Raw genomic sequence first — 19,284 nt, 5'->3', positions numbered from 1 at the left:
AGCATGTGATTGACAATGACATCAGTGCAAAAAAAAAAAAAAAACCCACACCTGCATAAGAAACAAAGTGCCATTTCATTTTAGCGTGAGTCCTTCCATTTGGAGGTCACAGCATCTTAACATGTTTTTGTTTTTCCATCAGGAGGAAATGTGGATGTGATAGTGCCTTCTGAGTCAGAGTGTGGCCGCGTGAAGAACAAAACGGTTTCATCCACAATAAGGTTTCACTGTAACCCGTCAGCAGGTGTCGGCATCCCGGAGTTTATGCTGGAGACGGACAATTGCCAGTATCTGTTTGTGTGGCACACAAACGCTGTGTGCGATCTGATGTGAGTCCTTTTTTTTTTTTTTTTTTTTTTACAATCTGACTTTAATCCCAAGAGCACAAAACACTAGATAAATATGTTGAAGTCTCCTCTCTGGATTGAATTTCAGGACTGTTGACAGGCAGATAAATGATGACGGTGAAGACACTCCGTCTCTGTCTAGGCGGAGCCAAGCAATGGGGGTGGTGCTGAGCCTCCTGTTGGTGGTTCTAATTGTGTGTCTGATGGGGCTTCTGCTGCACAAGAGAGAGAGGAGGTGAGACCATGAGTATCCATTTTTGGTACATATAAATATAAATATATATATATATATATATATACATCTTTAAAAATATATATTTTGTATGAAAGCCTCTTTCATAATCTCACCTGTCTGTGTCCAGGGAACTGGTGAGGCAGAAGATCGCTGGTTGTTGTAGGAGAGGAAACCAAGTCTCCTATAAATATTCCAAGGTTGGTTGAGCTAATGAATGAACGAGTTTCAAAGTTACTTTGTATTTTCCCCGGTCTAAAGATCAGAAAGCATAACGCAAGGAAGAGTCACGAGTGGGTTACTGGCACTGACAGGGAATAAAGCTGCTGCTCAGGGTGAAGCCAAGGCCAAAATAACAAATGGCACAATAAAACAAAACAAACAAAATAATTCAAAACTCCGACTCCAACATGATCCCTCATGTTATTTAAAGGGTTTCTGTAACTTGTAACTAGAGAAGGAACATGTTATGCTGCAGCCACTCCTAGGCTAATAATGGCTGGAGAAAGCAGCACAACCCAAATGAGTTCAACTTGGAGCAATTAACTGTCAGTCTTGTTGCCTTTGAAATGGTTGCTTCAAAGATGGGGACCAGTTGTGCTACCACTCGCAGTTAGTTTCTGCATTCAAAGCAACGTTGGTGCATCAAGGCTTTCTGCTTGTGATTGAATGGGGGAAAGCTAGCAAATGCCTGGACTCTGACAATGATAAACGGTGATAAATCAGCGAAAATCACAAATCTGTTGCTGTCTACATACTCAGAAATTCACATCAACTCCTTAAAGAGTCAGAGTCCAGCCAGAAGAAAAATTAACAAATGCCTGCACAAATGAAGCAGCTGCAGGACATGGATTTAAATACAAATTGCCAAATGACAAAGCAGCTTTATTTTTGTGGCAACTTTGGTTTTATATAGAAATCTAACCAGAGTACAACCAGTTGGTAACCAGCGGAGTCGAGTCTGCGTTTACAACTAAATTTGTGCGAGAATACACTATTCCAATTTCAGCAAAGACATCTGAGTATTCACTGGTGCAGCCACGCCCACTTTGAAATGGCTGTATGAAGCTGTGGTAGCCGTGTCATATTCTAGCTGTACCTGAACTTGGACTTAAGTTTTTCTTAAGGTAATAATATAAAGTGATAAAGTAATCATATTAATAAATAAAAAAAGGACAACTTAAGGATTACATGTTACATCACTAATGATTAAACACTAAGATTATTTTTATAGCTTAGCGAATATTCAAAAAGCCATAGCATGCTACAAATCAGATACTCTAGTGAAGCTTTTTTTAAACAACCATGTAGATGAGTAAAAGCTTAATATGCATCTTATTGTTTGTGCCTTTTAAATACTCAGGTCAGCACAGATGAAGAAGGAGGAGAGGAGGAGATGGAATGGCTGATGGAGGAGATCGATGCTCCTCCCACATCTTCATCGTCTTTGCACCGTGGCAAGAATAACCAAAGCAACGGTCACATCACGACCAAGCCTGTGAATACAGAGGGTCTGCGGTCGTTCTCGCTGGACGATCAGGATGACGACAGCGAGGACGAGGTGCTGAGTGTCCCCGGGGTACGTGTGATAAAATCGTCAGGACTCGCTAAGCACTCTACGGCTCATCGCAGCGCCTTCTTGCAAGTCAGTTCTTTGTCTTTTTCTCTGGTATCCTCTCAGTCGTTCATGGTAGCAATGATTGCACCCATTGCTCTCAAAAGCTCACAGAAGTCTTTCATTTCAGGAGGAGAGCGACGAGGACCTGGTGGGCCTCCTGGACGAGTCAGATAGGAAAAGGAAGAGCAGCAAACCTCGCTCTTCTGGCCTTAACCACGGTAACAACACGGCAGCGAACAAGAAACGGGAAGAAGACGACAGTGACGAGGACCTCCTCAGGGTGTGATGTCACTCTGTCCTTCCTGGTTCTCTCCATCCAATCCGAACTCTTCTCTCTCAGTGAATGTCTCCATAATAGCAACAGTGAAATGCCAACAACACACCGAAGACAGAAACCTTTCCTTTCTTTAGGGATATATTTTTATTGGGCGGCACCTTCATTCGGCTTACACCGACTCAGTCCAGTTCACCGTCCACATATAATTTTTATTTGACAGCTCATTTAAAGTGTTCTTAAGGTTCTTTTGAACTCCACCATATTGTCTTTCATAATCCCGATACTTCAGCCTTGCCACATTTGTCTGATGAAGAACGAACAGGCCAGCTCTTAAAATCGACTCTGGGAGCACACAAAGCTTCTTTCTAATGTGATTTCCAGCTTGATGTGTCAACTAGACATGTCACCATAACCATATGCACCAAACAGTAAACAATGATACCACAACACTATCATTACAAGAAGGGAAAATCTGATATCATCACTGAAATGAGGCATGATAAGATGTGAATGAAAATTAAGTTATATATGTATCTTCTATTTTCTTCTGGTGTTTTGAACTGAAGCTGTTTTCCTACCTTGATTAATGGTACTAACACTGGCTGTGTGTCTGCTTGTGGACTGTGTGAAGGTACTTAATAAGGAAGACTTTTTTTTTTCCTGTTTGGAGTTGTTTCTTTGCTCTCCATTGGCCCGCAGGTACTTTATGAAAAAACTGTCATGATATTTATTCCCATAGCTTAGGCAGTGAAGGTGCCAGCTTCTTTCTAAAAAGGGAATGAAGACACCAGTTTGTTTTCGTGCTGTTTACAGTTGCTTTTATAGCAGACCCGTTTTCCCCTTCTTTGCCCTCGAAAAGAAAGCACGATGCCTTCATACTGATGAATTTACTTTGCATTTTCATCTATGAATCATGTCCAGCAACGGATTGAATTTCTTTGATTGTCTTGATTTGATCAGAGACGTTGTAAATAGATGATAATGTTCTATAATATGGACGTTTCGTTTAGTCTTCACCGGTGAATTGTTCACACGTTTGTTTTGGTGATTATTTAACGGCTCGTCCGAGCTGATTACGTTTGTTTCTCTGTTCTGTGTGAAAATGGAGATGGCCTTAAGTATGAATGGATGGTTGAAGAAAGTTGAAAGTGAAACTGGAGGCGTTCCTTTGGATTGATTTGGTCCCCTCCCGTCCTGTTAAAGCCATATTTCTACTGCCACCCTTGGCACTAATGTAGGGAAATCGATTTTTTTTTTTTTTCCCTTTTCATGCTCGTGTGCTCTTGTACTTTACAGGCTCGGTTGTTGTACTCAGATCTGATTGCTGCGTGAAAAGTGAAGCCAACTTTTCGTAGTGCTGAAATCCGCCCTGTTCAGCCAAATGCATGATGCAAAAGATGGTAGTGAAACTAAAATGCAGGCTGTTTTGCTTTTTCACAGAGGATGTCAGTAATAATGGAAACCTACTTTATGCCATATTTCCACATGAGAGTAATTAAATCTGTAAGCTTGCACAGTGTAAACACAGCATGATTGAGATTGATTTTTCTACAACAGTTAGAGCTCAGACCGGGTGATTTTACAAAACAAACACACCTCAAATACGGTGATTTTATGGACACATGATCATCACAAAAAACAATTAGGTTGGATTATTCTGTTTTCACTTCACTCTTCTTTCTGATGTGCAGAGCAGCTGAAAACCAATAAAATAGCTCAATTTTTTCCAGTTAATTGGTTTAGAGAAAAGTAGCACACCCTCATAAAGGAAGGTGGACTTTTTGAAAATCGTTTAAAAAACAAACAAACAAACAAACTGAAAGTCTATTTGGTAGGTTTCCACTAATTAATCAGATTTGGTTGGTTGGTCAAATTGACTGAAATGTCAGTTTAAAACTTTGCAAACTCCCTGAAGACATCAAGTCTAAAGATTTAGCCTAATTACTGCTAACAGGGAGGCACATTTAAAGCTAAAACGATTTTTTAATTAAAATAATCTGTACTATTCTTTGGTTTTGACTCCTCTACTATAAACAACTGTTTGCTTTCACTGGCAATAATAAGTTTTGAGTTTCAGCCTTGTAATTGGAACAAAAAATATATCTGAAAACTGTGTTGCTGCTTGTATAACCAGGAAGGGGTGAGCTGCAGGCCTTGGTAGCATAAATCTTTATCTCTGTACATCAGTAATAACTTCTCATTTTCTCCAACTGGGGAAAGGAGGTGAACAATCCTGAGCTTAATTAAATCACTTTGCAGTGCATTTGTTGATCCATAGCCAGACATTTACTACCATAAAAAAACGTGCCCTTGATCGTATATTCATCACATTAGTTGCCGTTGCATTGCTGGTGTAGATTAATATTTGTGTTTTCTCAGTATTCAAATGTGAGTTTGTTGCTAAAACCTCAATAACAAAGATTTGCCATTCAGGGTATTTCTAAAGCTTTGTACACATAATTGTTAAGCGCGTTTTTGTACGATGCCACGTGCCCAAAAAATACTGATAAAATAACAAGAAACAGCATTTAATAAAATAATTGTCATTTGCACTGTAAACTTCAGTGTTTCACAGAAAGGGGTTCGAGGAGTGTTGTGATAGCAAAGAGTAGAAACAGATCGCACTCCTCCTTTTACTTTTTCTGTTTCTCTCTGATTACAAACTGAACATTTCCAAAGCAGCTTTTGACATTTTAAAACTCTCTTAATAAACTCTCTTATCATATAATCATATTATTGTGCTACTGATCTGAAATTCTGAACAGTGCAAGTGTATCTACCTTTAACAGCTTAAAGAATGAGAGTACACGGCACATGGTCAGGTTTCCAGAAACATGACAATGACATTGGTAACAGGTGAAATATTTATGATCAGTATTTATCATAAAATATGATTGTAACGAAGACTTTTTATAAACTTTCCTTTTACGTGTTCGTTCATTCAGCGTGTGGTTTTGCTATATGAACTTGAGCTGTTCTTCTTAAAGTTTTTTTTTACCAGAATCCTGACCCTGTTAGTCTGAGAGGTGAATTGAAAGTGTCTGTGTTTGGCACTTTGTAGTCATCTCTCCCGAGTCTCAACATTGTAGCACTCCTCATTTCAGAGTAGCAGGAGGTAAAGTTTGTGAAGTTATTTGTTCATTGTTGCATTAAATTTGTTTCTGCTTTGCACCAAAGTTCCCGTGGCTCATCTGCATGGTACTGTACTGAACCATCTCTTTCTTGAAGTTATTACTGGACATTCTTGTGCTTTTTTTGTTTGTTTGTTTTTGTCCACAGTCGTGGAAACATTTGGGTATGATGAAACAAATTTAGTATGTGAGACTGACATCAAGCAGCACACAAACCAACTGAAAAAAGAGGGGGAAAAAAAAGCACAAGAAACTTTCTTCAATGATTTGGTATGATGGGATATCATCATTATGTTTTAGTTGATGTAAGGTTATGTTTGATGTTTTCAGCTCTTTGCCTGTTTTCCTATTTAAAATAAAAAATATGTAAAATAATGCATTATTTGAATAAATAAGAGATCTGCTGTTTATTACTTTTGTGGTGTAATCTCATTTTATGTCTGACAAAATTTCTAAAAGAAAGAAATTATTTAAAAGTCATCTTTGGCAACATTGCAATTAAGTTCTTATTTGGACGAACTTGAGATTTGACCTGAAGACGTCCTGACATCTGGCTTGTGCTCAATAATTTGAAACTTATTTTTGTCATCTCATCTTGTCTGGACTGACTTACCGTATGAAAGAAGAACGAGCCTTGAACGTTGAATGAAATGAACTTGTCTTGAATGAGACTTCCTAACCTCTATTCTTGGGTAAAATGAGGTTTTATCCAAGAATAGGTCTTAGGTCTTTAAAATTTGTCTCAAAGAAGCTGAGACTAAAACCTATGCAAATATTAAAATATTTCAGGTACAATGTGGTAGGAGAATTTTGGGTGGGGGGGAGAATCCTTTGCTCTTGTTTTCAATAACTTGATCCTGTCTCGGGCTTCAAGTTGCTTAAAAATGATTTCACACTAGTTAAGACTTGAGTCTTAGTTTGATCTGTCTTCAAAAGGATTTCCAGCAACACACGAGCTTGTCTTGAAGATTAAATCTTGATCCTGTTAAGTCAAGATTCAGGCTTAACTTGACTGACTTAACTTTAAGGCACGTTTAGTGTCAGTCCAAGTTCTTTAGACTTGTCTGAAAAGACTCAAGAAACTCAACTTTCTTTCAGCTGATCTTATCTTTCTCAGTTCTTAATGTCTAACAGATTCCAATGAAGTACCTCTTAAATGTTAACTGATTAAACATCATCACTGTGTCACCGTCCAGGCCAATGTGTCCACGCTGATGAATTTATGTAAATTAATCCCCAAAGCAGACGTTCTGCTGGGCTCTGACGTCAGTAAATTGGATAGCAAACGTCTTTTAATGCTCTATGGGAACAGGCGGTGCAGTACGAACGCATTTCTATGGACCTTTGCTCCTTCTTGTGCTGTTTAAAAACCCAGTGCATGTGCATTTCAATGGGCACTCTGCAGAGGGAAGCTCAGCATACAAATTAGACTCCGGCTGAGTGTTTTTTGCAGCTGGTTAAAGTAAAGAAACCCTTCTACAATCATGACCACTTTTGATGATATCTTAGAAGAAGCTGGGAAATTTGGCCGCTGCCAGAAGCGTATCTTCATCCTGCTGTGTATGGTGTCCATGCCATGGGCAGGTGTGTATGTCGGGATAGTCTTCCAGGGTTTCACCCCTGATCACTGGTGTCGAGACCCTGCAGTGGTGGAGAGGAGAGAGGCATGCGGTTGGAACCTGGCAGAGAGTCGCAGGCTCACAGTACCTCTGGACAACAGCTCTGGTCAGCAGAGCAGCTGTGAGCAGTACGAGGTGGACTGGAATGCCACTGAGCTCACCTGTGACAAACAGGAGCTGGAGGACCTCAGCAGAACTCCCACAATCAGCTGCAAACATGGCTGGGAGTACGACTACGAGGGAAGACGGTCTTTTGTTACTGAGGTGGGGAACAAGAGGTCACAGCCAACACACACAGACCAAAAAACAAAACATAGACAAAATATTTTTTGAGTAAAAAAACTGAATTCAACAACATGACGCAGCTTGGAATATAGAAAACAGAAATAATGATTTGTTTTTTAAAAAAGGGGTCATTCAGTCTCGACTTAAAATAATTTTTTGCTTCTTTTGCACCTTGAAATCTGCGGCAGTGTCTGAACATGAATATCTCAAATAATATTAAAGGTAAAAGCCTGGAACTGTAATTTGGGGCAAATGCAAAAAAGGTCTGTGTTGGCTAATTAAAATATGCAAAAACAATTCAAGCCAACCTGTAAAGTCCCACACTGATAAAGATATTTATATTTGTCTATATTTAAATATATTTATTTTGTTTTTTTAGTTATTTTATTGATTTATAATTGGTAAAATTTAGATTAAGTCTACTGCTATTGTTGCTTTTGTGGGGCAGCTTGTCATATTTGCTCAATCCAACATGAAAGTTGAATGAAAATTGCATTTTCTTTATTTTTGAGAAAGAATTTCTTAAAAAGATTCTGCATGCTTTATTTTTGCATTATAATGAAATGTAACTATATATCATTCAGAAAGCATTCTCTGGCAATGTGAAGTGTTTTTTAATTGGGTGCTCAAAGATTTTACAGAAAAATGTTCAGGCTTTTCTATTTAATAGATTTTAATGTGTGAAGGGAAAAAGTGGGTATATATATATACATATCCATCTATCTTGTATGTGCAGATAACATTTTACAGCAATCATTGTAAGTGTTCTACTTTTCCTGTAATAAAATTGTTATGCATATATATATATGTATGACCTATGGGACCAGTATAGGAAATGAATGGGAATCCACTAATTGGTTATGAGAAGACCTGGATTGATTACGAGAAGGCCTGGATCCTGGATCCTGGGATGCCTAGATCTATACAAGATCAAAGGAAGGCTCTCAGGGGGCAACACTAGAGGCCAACTTCAAGCCCATAGCACAAGTCACCATCAAGGGATGGTGCGGGATCTACCAAGGAGATGCTCTGTTCCCACTGCTGTTCTGCACAGGCCTGAACCCCTGAGATCATTAACAAGACTGGCTACGGATACCGATACAGTTGTCAGCCATCTCCTGTACATGGATGACATCAAGCTATATGCCAAGAATGAATGAGGCATTGTTTTACTGATCCACACCCCCAGAATATACAGCAATGACATTGGCAGAGGTGGGACCAAGTCATTGTTTTGCAAGTCTCAAGTAAGTCTCAAGTCTTTATCCTCAAGTCTCAAGTAATGTCAGGCAAGTCAGAGTCGAGTCTCAAGTCACTGGTGTAAAAGTCCGAGTCAAGTCACAAGTCTGAAATTTTGAATTTCAAGTCCTTTCGAGTCTTTAAAAAAAAAAAAAAAGAAAAAATAATGTTGCAGTTATGCTAAATGTAAATATTAGACCATGTAATTTTTAAATCTGTGTTTTTCTCAACACATGACAAAATAGTGAACTTAGAAAATATACACAAATTGTGAAATTGCACCTCTTTAAAATGCAGCTCAATTAAACCTAGCTCCAAGAATAATTTTCACCGACAGTTCTGAGATAAGCTGCATGTTATTCTTGGATGCGGTTGTAGGACCGGTGTTGTGCCAAAAAGTGATTGTCTGCCAAAAACTGATTTCCGGTATTTGCCAAAAAGCGATTGCTCATATTTAAAGTGCTATAAGTAACTTGTTGGGCTATAATATGTTAAACATATGTCAAATGCATCCCTTATGGATGACATAAAGTCATCTTGAGCCACAAACAACATTCGTGTAGCAAGATACAAGCCGCAATCAGTTTTTGGCAGCGACTTTTATATAACCTTTATTTATGCAGTAAAAAAAATCTCATTAACATTAAAAATGTATTTTGTAAGAGTAAGTTGGCCAAGAGCACAGCAGAAATGGCAGCAAATATTACAATAGTTCTGTAAAAATATTTTAAGTGGGGATAAAGGACCGGATTGGTTATAATGTAAGTACAAGTTGTAAAGATACTTAAAAAACAGATAATTTTTTAATTCTTTATGTAACCCCTTTGTATCCCCTGTTCACCGAAGTCTATTTACGAACATACGTAAAGATATTACACATAAAAAATACACAGAAACACTGGAAATCACTTTTTGGCACAACACCGGCTTTAAAATCGCATGACAAAAATATCATATACATTAAAAAAACTGCATCACCAACGTAGCCTGGACAACATTTGCTAGTTAGATGAAGTCAGCTATCTCATCGTAGCATATTTATATGCATATTTATAATTATACGGTTCTTGTGAGTGCATACACTCGTGAAGTTTAGTAACTTCCGGTCACTGCAACAAGCCCAGGTACAGTTTACCGACGGATGGGTACAGGACCTTGAAATGCACCGTGTAGAAAGTAAAGACCATCGTACGTATCATAAGTTTACCAGTCTCACAAATCGTCGTCATAAATACACATTCGTTAACCGTTTATTAATATAACCTTTGAGCTTAACGGTAATTAATTAGTAGTAGAAATAATTTCTGGTACGCGTTACAGAAATGTAGCAGTGACAATAATATTGTATGCTGTAATCGTACTGGGCAATTAGTGATACAAAAAAACCTGTTTTATCCTGTGAATAAAAGTATATGTTTTTGTCAATGTACCATAATAACAGAAGCGAAACGCAATATTGTGTCAGGACAATTCACTATTTATGCACAATAAATAAAGGAGCATAGCGCCACAATTTCTGTTCAGCGCCAGACTTGCTTGTAACCTACAGTGGGGCAAAAAAGTATTTAGTCAGCCACCGATTGTGCAAGTTCCCCCACTTAAAATGATGACAGAGGTCAGTAATTTGCACCAGAGGTACACTTCAACTGTGAGAGACAGAATGTGAAAAAAAAAATCCATGAATCCACATGGTAGGATTTGTAAAGAATTTATTCGTAAATCAGGGTGGAAAATAAGTATTTGGTCAATAACAAAAATACAACTCAGTACTTTGTAACATAACCTTTGTTGGCAATAACAGATGTCAAAGTTTACTATAGGTCTTTACCAGGTTTGCACACACAGTAGCTGGTATTTTGGCCCATTCCTCCATGCAGATCTTCTCAAGAGCAGTGATGTTTTGGGGCTGTCGCCGAGCAACACGGACTTTCAACTCCCGCCACAGATTTTCTATGGGGTTGAGGTCTGGAGACTGGCTAGGCCACTCCAGGACTTTCAAATGCTTCTTACGGAGCCACTCCTTTGTTGCCCGGGGGGTGTGTTTTGGATCATTGTCATGTTGGAAGACCCAGCCTCGTTTCATCTTCAAAGTTCTCACTGATGGAAGGAGGTTTTGGCTCAAAATCTCACGATACATGGCCCCATTCATTCTGTCCTTAACACGGATCAGTCGTCCTGTCCCCTTGGCAGAAAAACAGCCCCATAGCATGATGTTTCCACCCCCATGCTTCACAGTAGGTATGGTGTTCTTGGGATGCAACTCAGTATTCTTCTTCCTCCAAACACGACGAGTTGAGTTTATACCAAAAAGTTCTACTTTGGTTTCATCTGACCACATGACATTCTCCCAATCCTCTGCTGTATCATCCATGTGCTCTCTGGCAAACTTCAGACGGGCCTGGACATGCACTGGCTTCAGCAGTGGAACACGTCTGGCACTGCGGGATTTGATTCCCTGCCGTTGTAGTGTGTTACTGATGGTGACCTTTGTTACTTTGGTCCCAGCTCTCTGCAGGTCATTCACCAGGTCCCCCCGTGTGGTTCTGGGATCTTTGCTCACCGTTCTCATGATCATTTTGACCCCACGGGATGAGATCTTGCGTGGAGCCCCAGATCGAGGGAGATTATCAGTGGTCTTGTATGTCTTCCATTTTCTGATGATTGCTCCCACAGTTGATTTTTTCACACCAAGCTGCTTGCCTATTGTAGATTCACTCTTCCCAGTCTGGTGCAGGTCTACAATACTTTTCCTGGTGTCCTTCGAAAGCTCTTTGGTCTTGGCCATGGCGGAGTTTGGAGTCTGACTGTTTGAGGCTGTGGACAGGTGTCTTTTATACAGATGATGAGTTCAAACAGGTGCCATTCATACAGGTAACGAGTGGGGGACAGAAAAGCGTCTTACAGAAGACGTTACAGGTCTGTGAGAGCCATAGATTTTCCTTGTTTGAGGTGACCAAATACTTATTTTCCACCCTAATTTACGAATAAATTCTTTACAAATCCTACCATGTGAATTCATGGATTTTTTTTTTCACATTCTGTCTCTCACAGTTGAAGTGTACCTCTGGTGCAAATTACTGACCTCTGTCATCATTTTAAGTGGGGGAACTTGCACAATCGGTGGCTGACTAAATACTTTTTTGCCCCACTGTATATCACCAGTTATGTTATGAAAATGACGCATTAACTACAACAGCAGACTGACCTTTGTGTAAATGCTTGGAGCAGACTAACCTGTGAGCTGGAGTGTTCTGGGACGTTATATTTGATCTTTGAATGGCTGCAATCCAGTCGCGTCTTTGTTACTTCGGAAACATGGCTCGAACAATTTCTCTTCAACGACATAATCCGATAACAACCGATCTCTTTACCCGTCGGCTTCCCGTGGCTGTCATGCGACCGGCTATTGTAGTTAATAATACAACAGCTTCTTGACATTTTTGTGTTTCTTTTTATTGCTGTATAACTGATTTTAATTGAAAGCCTGCGTGCGCTAGTACCGCTTGCCACGAGTTCCCAGAATCCTTTGCGGTTCTACCCGTGAATGACGTCACATTTTCAATCTCTATATAATATGCATGTTAAATTTTATATTTGGGGTAAAATATCAAGTCTTTTCAAGTAAACCGGTTCAAGTCCAATTCAAGTCCCAAGTCATTGGTGTAAAAGTCCAAGTCAAGTCACAAGTCTTAGAACATTTTTTCAAGTCAAGTCTAAAGTCATAAAATTAATGACTCGAGTCTGACTCGAGTCCAAGTCATGTGACTCGAGTCCACACCTCTGGACATTGGAATGTCAGTCGGACTGGAGAAATGTAGTTGGATGATAACAAAGTACTAGAAGGCAACATTGCAGACATACAGGACAGTTACAAGTACCTGGGGATTCCACAGATGAATGGGAACCATGAAGAGGCCGCTAGGAAAGCTGCAACCACCAACTTCCTGCAGAGGGTCAGGCAAGTCCTGAGGAGTCAGCTGAATGGTAAGAACATGATCCGGGCTATCAGCACCTACGCCCTGCCCGTGATCAGCTACCCTGCTGGGATAATAAGTGGGCCAAAGGAGGAGATAGAAGCCACTGACATCAACATCAGGAAACCCCTGACCATGCATGGAGGGTTTCACCCCAAGTCATGCACCCTGAGGCTGTACACTAAGTGGAAGGAAGGAGGCTGGGGACTAATGAGTGTCAGTACCCCAGACCAGGAGGACGCAGAAAACATCCAGGAATACATCAGGAAGATGACCCCAACTGACAGCGTGCTCAGTGAATACCTCAGGCAACAGAAACCCTAGAATGACGAGGAAGAGGAGGAACCATCATGGAAGGACAGGCCCCTGCACGGTATGTACCACCGGCAGATAGAGAAGGTGGCTGATATCCAGAAATCCTACCAGTGGCTCCAGCAGATCCCAGGAACGACATCGGAGATCTCTGTCCAGCTAAGAGCTCAGATACAGCTGAGATACTGCGCAAGCCTCTCAAGCCCCCAGGCCTCTGGTAGAGGACCCGAGCTTGAAGGATTGACCGCCCGCAGGGGCGAGAGGGAATTTGTTTTTGTACACGTGTGTGTGTGTGTGTGTGTGTGTGTGTGTGTGTGTACACATAAATAAATACATAAATAAAAAGAGAACTGTGTTGCTCAGAGAATCTGACTACTTTGGTAAAACCTAAATATGTCCATATCCCAAGCAAAGATTTATTAATGACTAATATGGTAATTTTGTGTTGTTCATAAAATGAACAAAAACATGGGCAGCATGCCATACAATTTGTTTTGACAGATTCAGGACATTTTTCACTTTGTGTTTTCCCAGTTTGACCTGGTGTGCTCGGATGCATGGTTGGTGGACATGTTTCAGGCCACTCTGAACGTGGGGTTCCTGGTTGGAAGTATTGCCATTGGCTACCTGGCTGACAGGTTAGGCTATGATTGTGACAGTGATTGAAAATTGACTCAAAATACATTAAATTACTATCTATTTATATTTTTTTCTTGTTGTTTTTAGCACTTACATGACCAAATAATTGACATTATGTGAGACGGACTTACAGCAATGTGATGATTGTTGATGTCTGACTTCAGGTTTGGCAGGAAAATGAGCTTCCTCATATCCAACTTGCTGAATGGGGTTGCAGGGATCCTGGTGGCCGTGGCTCCAAACTACATATCTTTACTGGTTTTCAGGACTCTCTATGGGTTTGGAGTGAAAGGAGGCTGGGTAGCTGGATATGTGCTGAGTAAGACCACCTTATAACCTTTACCTTTGCTTTTCACCACAGTCAATCAAGGATAGTCATTCCCTGAACAGCTTTTACTTGCTAGCAAGGGAGACTGGTCAGAACCAGGGTTTTGGAGCTGAACGCCTTTTATTGAAAACAGTTACAGTACACACAAGCACCTCCCATAGTAAACCCCCCTATGGTTACAAAAGGGTGTGTGTGTGTGCGTGTGTGCGTGTGTGCGTGCGTGTGCGTGCGTGCGTGCGTGCGTGCGTCCCCCACCGTCCAACAGGCTGGAGAGGTGGTCAGAGACAAAGGCATGTCTTTGATCCTGCTGCTTGAACTAAGACTTACAAATTTAAGTAAAACAGTGACAACATTTAACAATTTGACTCCAACACACACCTTCCTCTATTCATCTCAGTCACAGAGATCGTGGGCGTGGAGTTCAGACGTACAGTCGGAGTAATTTACCAGATGTTCTTCAGTATCGGCATCCTCATCCTCCCTCTGCTCGCCTACTATATAACAGACTGGCGCTGGCTGCAGGTCGTCATCACCATCCCCTACATCCTGTTCCTGTCCTACTACTGGTAAGAGTCACCACAACCACATACAGCAGTATGAATGAAGTTTTATTAACCCATCTTTCAACTTTTATTTAACATATTTATTTGGGCTGTAGCCAATTTCAGTGACATGTAGGTGATTTTAAAATGTTAGAAATCTGTGTCTTGTAGTCATTTCCAAATGTTTTATAAAAGTGAGTAGTCTTCTCACTTATGCTAAAAAAAACATTATCCAGTTATTATATACATATTAATACATTTTAAATGCAGGTTTAGAATAAATGTTTTCTTTTGTAGAGCCAATGAGGGTATATTACACCAGAGGTACTGTGGAGAAAAGATATTATTACCTTTAGTTTTTTGCCGCTATGTCAACCTGTGCACCTTTAGCACTATATTTTATCAGATGCTACCCTTACGTGGGTTGTCTGTTTTGCCTGTTCTTTCTTTGTACGACCCATTAAACCTTAAAATAAAACCCAAAAATCTCTTTGTCTTAGTGAAAAAATACACGCACCTACTGATAATTTGTCATTATCAATTAAAAAAAGAAAGAATTTGTACCTTTAAATAGTTTTGTATTTAACAACAGATTTGTTGTTGACATTTTACATTTCCAGGTTCATCCCAGAGTCTCCGAGATGGCTTCTCTCTCAAAACCAAAACTCCAAAGCAGTGAAGATCACAGAGGACATAGCCAAAGAAAACAAGATGACTCTTTCCAACATCGAGGTAGCCATTGGACACAAAATCTCTGCATCTGTTACCTGGAATCAAAATCTATCAGCATATAACATGACAATTTGAAGTCTAATTCATTGTGACTTATTAAGTGAGATAAAACTTACCTTTTAGGAAATAGAAATAGATTTACATTCCTGTAAATGTGTGAGAACTGAAAATACCAGTTTGTGGACTTTGGAGAGAGAAATGTTGTCCCATTTGTGTCTGATGAAGCTCCTCAACAGTTCTGGGTCTTGCTTGTTGTGTTTTTCATGTCATGATACACGAGATGTTTTTGGTTGGTGAAAGGTCTGGACTCCAGGCAAGCCAGTTCAGTAGCTGAACTCTTCTACTTTGAAGCCATGCTGTTTTAAAAGGTGCAATAAGCGGTTTCAAGCCTTCCATGAAAAAGACACGATCTGGATTGGATTAGACTGCATTATTTTTTGTGAGATTTTTTTTCATAGAGAAACATAGTAAAACAGGCTGAAGCTAAGGCATAAAAACAACCAGAAATACTTTTACTATGTGATGTTATATAAATGATCCTGCAGACCCTGAAAGATGATAACGCAGACTCAACCACCGCTTCCTTCATGGACCTGATCAGAACGCCAAACATGCGAAAACACACTTTTATCCTCAGCTATAACTGGTAAGGATTCAATTAAAGCAGGACACAACTGTTATTATAAATGACTCTTCTTTATCAAAAAAAAAAAAAATCTATTTAGGATAAAGTCTCCCAATTGCCAGTCTTGGTAGCCGGGAATCGGTCCGCCAGGACCTCCGCCTGACGCACATTGCACCCGACCCCTACGTGTGTCTCCTGCGGGTGGTGGGACTGCAGGAAGATGGGCCCATGTCCCTTTTTCGGGCTGTGCCCGGTCAGGCCCCATGGACTAAGGCCCGGCCACAAGACGCTTGGCCTTGGGCACCCTCCCCAGGCCCCTGTAACCCTATCCCGGGCAGGGTAAACTGTTCCCTTGATGTTTTCCTCACAAGGGTCTTCTGAATCGCTCTTTGTCTGGTCCCTCACCCAGGACCAATTTGCCATGGGAAACCCTACCAGGGGGCAAAAGCCCCCAGACAACATAGCCCCTGGGATCCCTTGGACAGACAAACCTCTCCACCACGATAAGGTAGCGATTCACGGAGAGCTGAGTGTAAAAGCGAAGCTCTCAATTTACCGGTTGAGCTGTGCCCCTATGGCCACGAGCTGTGGGCAGTGACCGAAAGAACGAGATCGCGAATACAAGTGGCGGAAATGGGCTTCCTCCGAAGGGTGGCTGGCCTCTCCCTTAGAGATAGGGTGAGAAGTTCGGCCATTCGGGAGGGGCTCAGAGTAGAGCCACTGCTCCTCCACATCGAAAGGAGCCAGCTGAGGTGGTTCGGGCATCTGACAAGGATGCCCCCCTGGGCACCTCCTGGGCAAGGTTTTCCGGGCATGTCCCACTGGGAGGAGGCCCCGGGGCAGACCCAGGACACGCTGGAGAGATTATATCTCTCGGCTGGCCTGGGAACGCCTTGGTGTTCCCCCGGATAAGCTGGAGGAGGTGGCTGGGGAGAGGTAGGTCTGGGCTTCTCTGCTTGGGCTGCTGCCCCCGCGACCTGGCTCCAGATAAGCGGAAGAAAATGGATGGATGGAATTTAGGATAAAGATTCGAAGTTAATGAGATGTTTTTTCTCCCAGGTTCACCAGTGCTGTCGTCTACCAGGGTTTGATCATGAGGCTGGGCATTCTGGGAGGAAATGTCTATATCGACTTCCTCATCTCTGGCTTGGTGGAGTTTCCTGCCGCCTTCCTCATCCTGTTCACCATTGAGCGCATCGGCCGACGCCTCCCCTTCGCCACGGCCAATTTTGTAGCTGGAGTCTCCTGTTTCATCACTGCCTTTATTCCTGACAGTGAGTGATTTTATTTGGTGCTCTTGAACGTTGATTTCCAAGTTTTCTTTTAATGGTTCTGTCTGTTCTTGCAGGCATGTTTTGGTTTAAGACGGCAGTGGCATGCATCGGCCGATTGGGGATCACGATGACCTTTGAGATGGTGGTGTTTGTTAACACTGAGCTCTACCCGACGTTTGTCAGGTATAATACAGAAAATGTATTGTGTTTGGGATGAACAGGTATAATTTATACATCAACTAAGGTAATCAGTAAACAACAGTAAATTCTGTGTACAGTATAACAAAAGAACATCACAAATCACTATTGATAGAACTGTGCTCACAGAAAGCTTAGACTGCTGCCAAATCCGTTTGAAGCTGTACCTGGTAATATAAGTGTGAAACTGATCAAAATATGAACTTTTATCCTTTTCTTTTATGTCACAGTTTCAGAACCTGTCCAAATCCAGCTGTTTTTGTATTTGTATGTAGATAACTAATGTAACTGTGGATATTTAGCCTTTCAAACATGTCTTCGCATCAAAAGTTTAAAAAGTAAATATACTTTATTTTAGTAGATTAAAAGAAATGCTGTTTTTATGTCTTTAGGAACCTGGGAGTGTCTGTTTGTTCCACTCTGTGTGATGTTGGAGGCATTGTGGCTCCATTCCTGCTCTACAGACTGGCTGTGATCTGGCTGGAGCTGCCACTCATCATCTTTGGTGGGTTTTCTGAGAGTAAAAGTCAGATAAATGTGACTATCAAAGCTTAAATGCATTATTGAATTGTGTTGTGTAGGGTTTCTGGCTTTCCTGGCTGGAGGTTTGGTGCTGCTGCTCCCTGAGACCAGAGGCGTACCGCTGCCCGATACCATCGACGACATTGAGTTCCCAGAAAAGTGAGTAGTTAGTGCAGTAAGAAAATTAAGCCCCTTTAAATCCCGTCATATCTCTGTTATTGTATCTATAGTAAGTACAGATTGAGAGACTTTTTTTTCCCCAACACAGCACATTTAGTATTTTTGCTTAAACTGACTAAAACATATAATCAGTTATCAGAAAAGCTGTTGATTTATGTTCTGATTGACAATCAGATTTATGAATAATAATGCATGGGTGTTTTAGACTCGTAGCTTTGTAGTTGATGTGCATAACGCGACTTTGTGTTTTCAGAGCAAAGGAGAAAATCGGACTGAAGAACCAGCAGATGGTGAACCTGCTGCCCAACTACCAAAATACAGCGTCCAACAAAGATCGGGCAACTGTTTAAGCTCCTTTGCACACCAAAGTATTTATTTATGCTGTTTAACAGTGCTGCTTGTGGATATATTAGTTACTTCCTTGATTTTTATTTTAGGAGCCAATTTTAACAATTTCTCAGTTTTTCTTTGTGCACAGTGTTTAGTGTTTAGACTAACTTGTGTCTTTTTATGGAACCACGTCATACAGTTATTAAAGTTATCTTTAATGCAACCAAGCTTCAAGTATTTTCATTTAAAACATTTACTGTTATAAGATTTAAAGTGCGCCATCATCTGTGCCTTCACTTAATTAATAACCTCAGTAAACACTTTTCATATGAGTTTATGTTTTCAGTTGTCTCTTTCAACTCTTTTGTAAGCTGATGTTAACCTTTTGCATTTAGGTTTCAGAGTTTTCCACGGTACAGAAACCGTTTTAGTGAAAGTTACAAATGATCTTCTCATGGCCTCTGACAGTGGACTCATCTCTGTGCTTGTCCTGTTAGACCTCAGTGCAGCTTTCAATACTGTTGATCATAATATTTTATTACATCAATTAGAGCGTGCTATTTGTATTACAGGTACTGTGCTGCAGTGGTCTAATAGACTCCAATTTGTTCATGTTGTGGAGATCAGGGAAATATTTTACTGCTACTATTCATAACCATTATCATTAACCATTGCATTAATTCTTATTCTCATCAAAAACATTGATTGACGCTGTTGGTATTATGTTATAATTTGTATTACTGGTGTTATCATAATCACGTACTAACCTTTTCATTACAGGTGTAGTTGTAATCATTTTATATACACTTTGCATTTCTGTGCTTATTTAAAGAGTTGAAGCTCAGTCAGGTAGTTGAAGGTCGTGAACTTTGGCGCTATG

The 19,284-nt window shown here is 40.6% G+C and overlaps 2 protein-coding genes across 3 annotated transcripts in view; both read left to right on the top strand.

The window, feature by feature from the left end:
• The window catches only part of igf2r (insulin-like growth factor 2 receptor), a 48,173-nt gene extending 42,155 nt beyond the window's left edge, over positions 1-6,018 (top strand). The window contains exons 46-50 of one of the 2 annotated variants that reach the window (XM_085246141.1): positions 143-329; positions 436-582; positions 710-779; positions 1,943-2,158; positions 2,325-6,018. In XM_085246141.1, the coding sequence (XP_085102267.1) occupies positions 143-329; positions 436-582; positions 710-779; positions 1,943-2,158; positions 2,325-2,483 (779 nt within the window). In that variant the 3' untranslated portion in view covers positions 2,484-6,018. Of the gene's footprint in view, positions 1-142; positions 330-435; positions 583-709; positions 780-1,942; positions 2,225-2,324 lie in introns of both variants that reach the window. The other variant, XM_085246140.1, reaches the window with a different exon arrangement.
• Positions 6,019-7,017: 999 nt separating this feature from the next.
• Positions 7,018-18,589, top strand: LOC146558252 (solute carrier family 22 member 2-like). Its single transcript, XM_085247683.1, has 11 exons — positions 7,018-7,488; positions 13,569-13,672; positions 13,838-13,992; positions 14,399-14,567; positions 15,164-15,275; positions 15,821-15,921; positions 16,960-17,174; positions 17,249-17,357; positions 17,765-17,877; positions 17,954-18,053; positions 18,328-18,589. The coding sequence occupies exons 1-11, from the start codon at positions 7,090-7,092 to the stop codon at positions 18,422-18,424; spliced, it is 1,674 nt and encodes a 557-aa protein (XP_085103809.1). The 5' UTR covers positions 7,018-7,089; the 3' UTR covers positions 18,425-18,589.
• The last annotated feature ends 695 nt before the right edge of the window (positions 18,590-19,284 follow it).

This window comes from Mchenga conophoros, linkage group LG15 (assembly GCF_057382185.1).
Source record: "Mchenga conophoros isolate Kocher_MC1m ecotype Shallow Benthic linkage group LG15, M_conophoros_male_GT1.1, whole genome shotgun sequence".
Taxonomy (NCBI): Eukaryota; Metazoa; Chordata; class Actinopteri; order Cichliformes; family Cichlidae; genus Mchenga; species Mchenga conophoros.
Note: the sequence above shows the minus strand (reverse complement) of the source record. Positions and strands in the feature narration are given on the sequence as shown.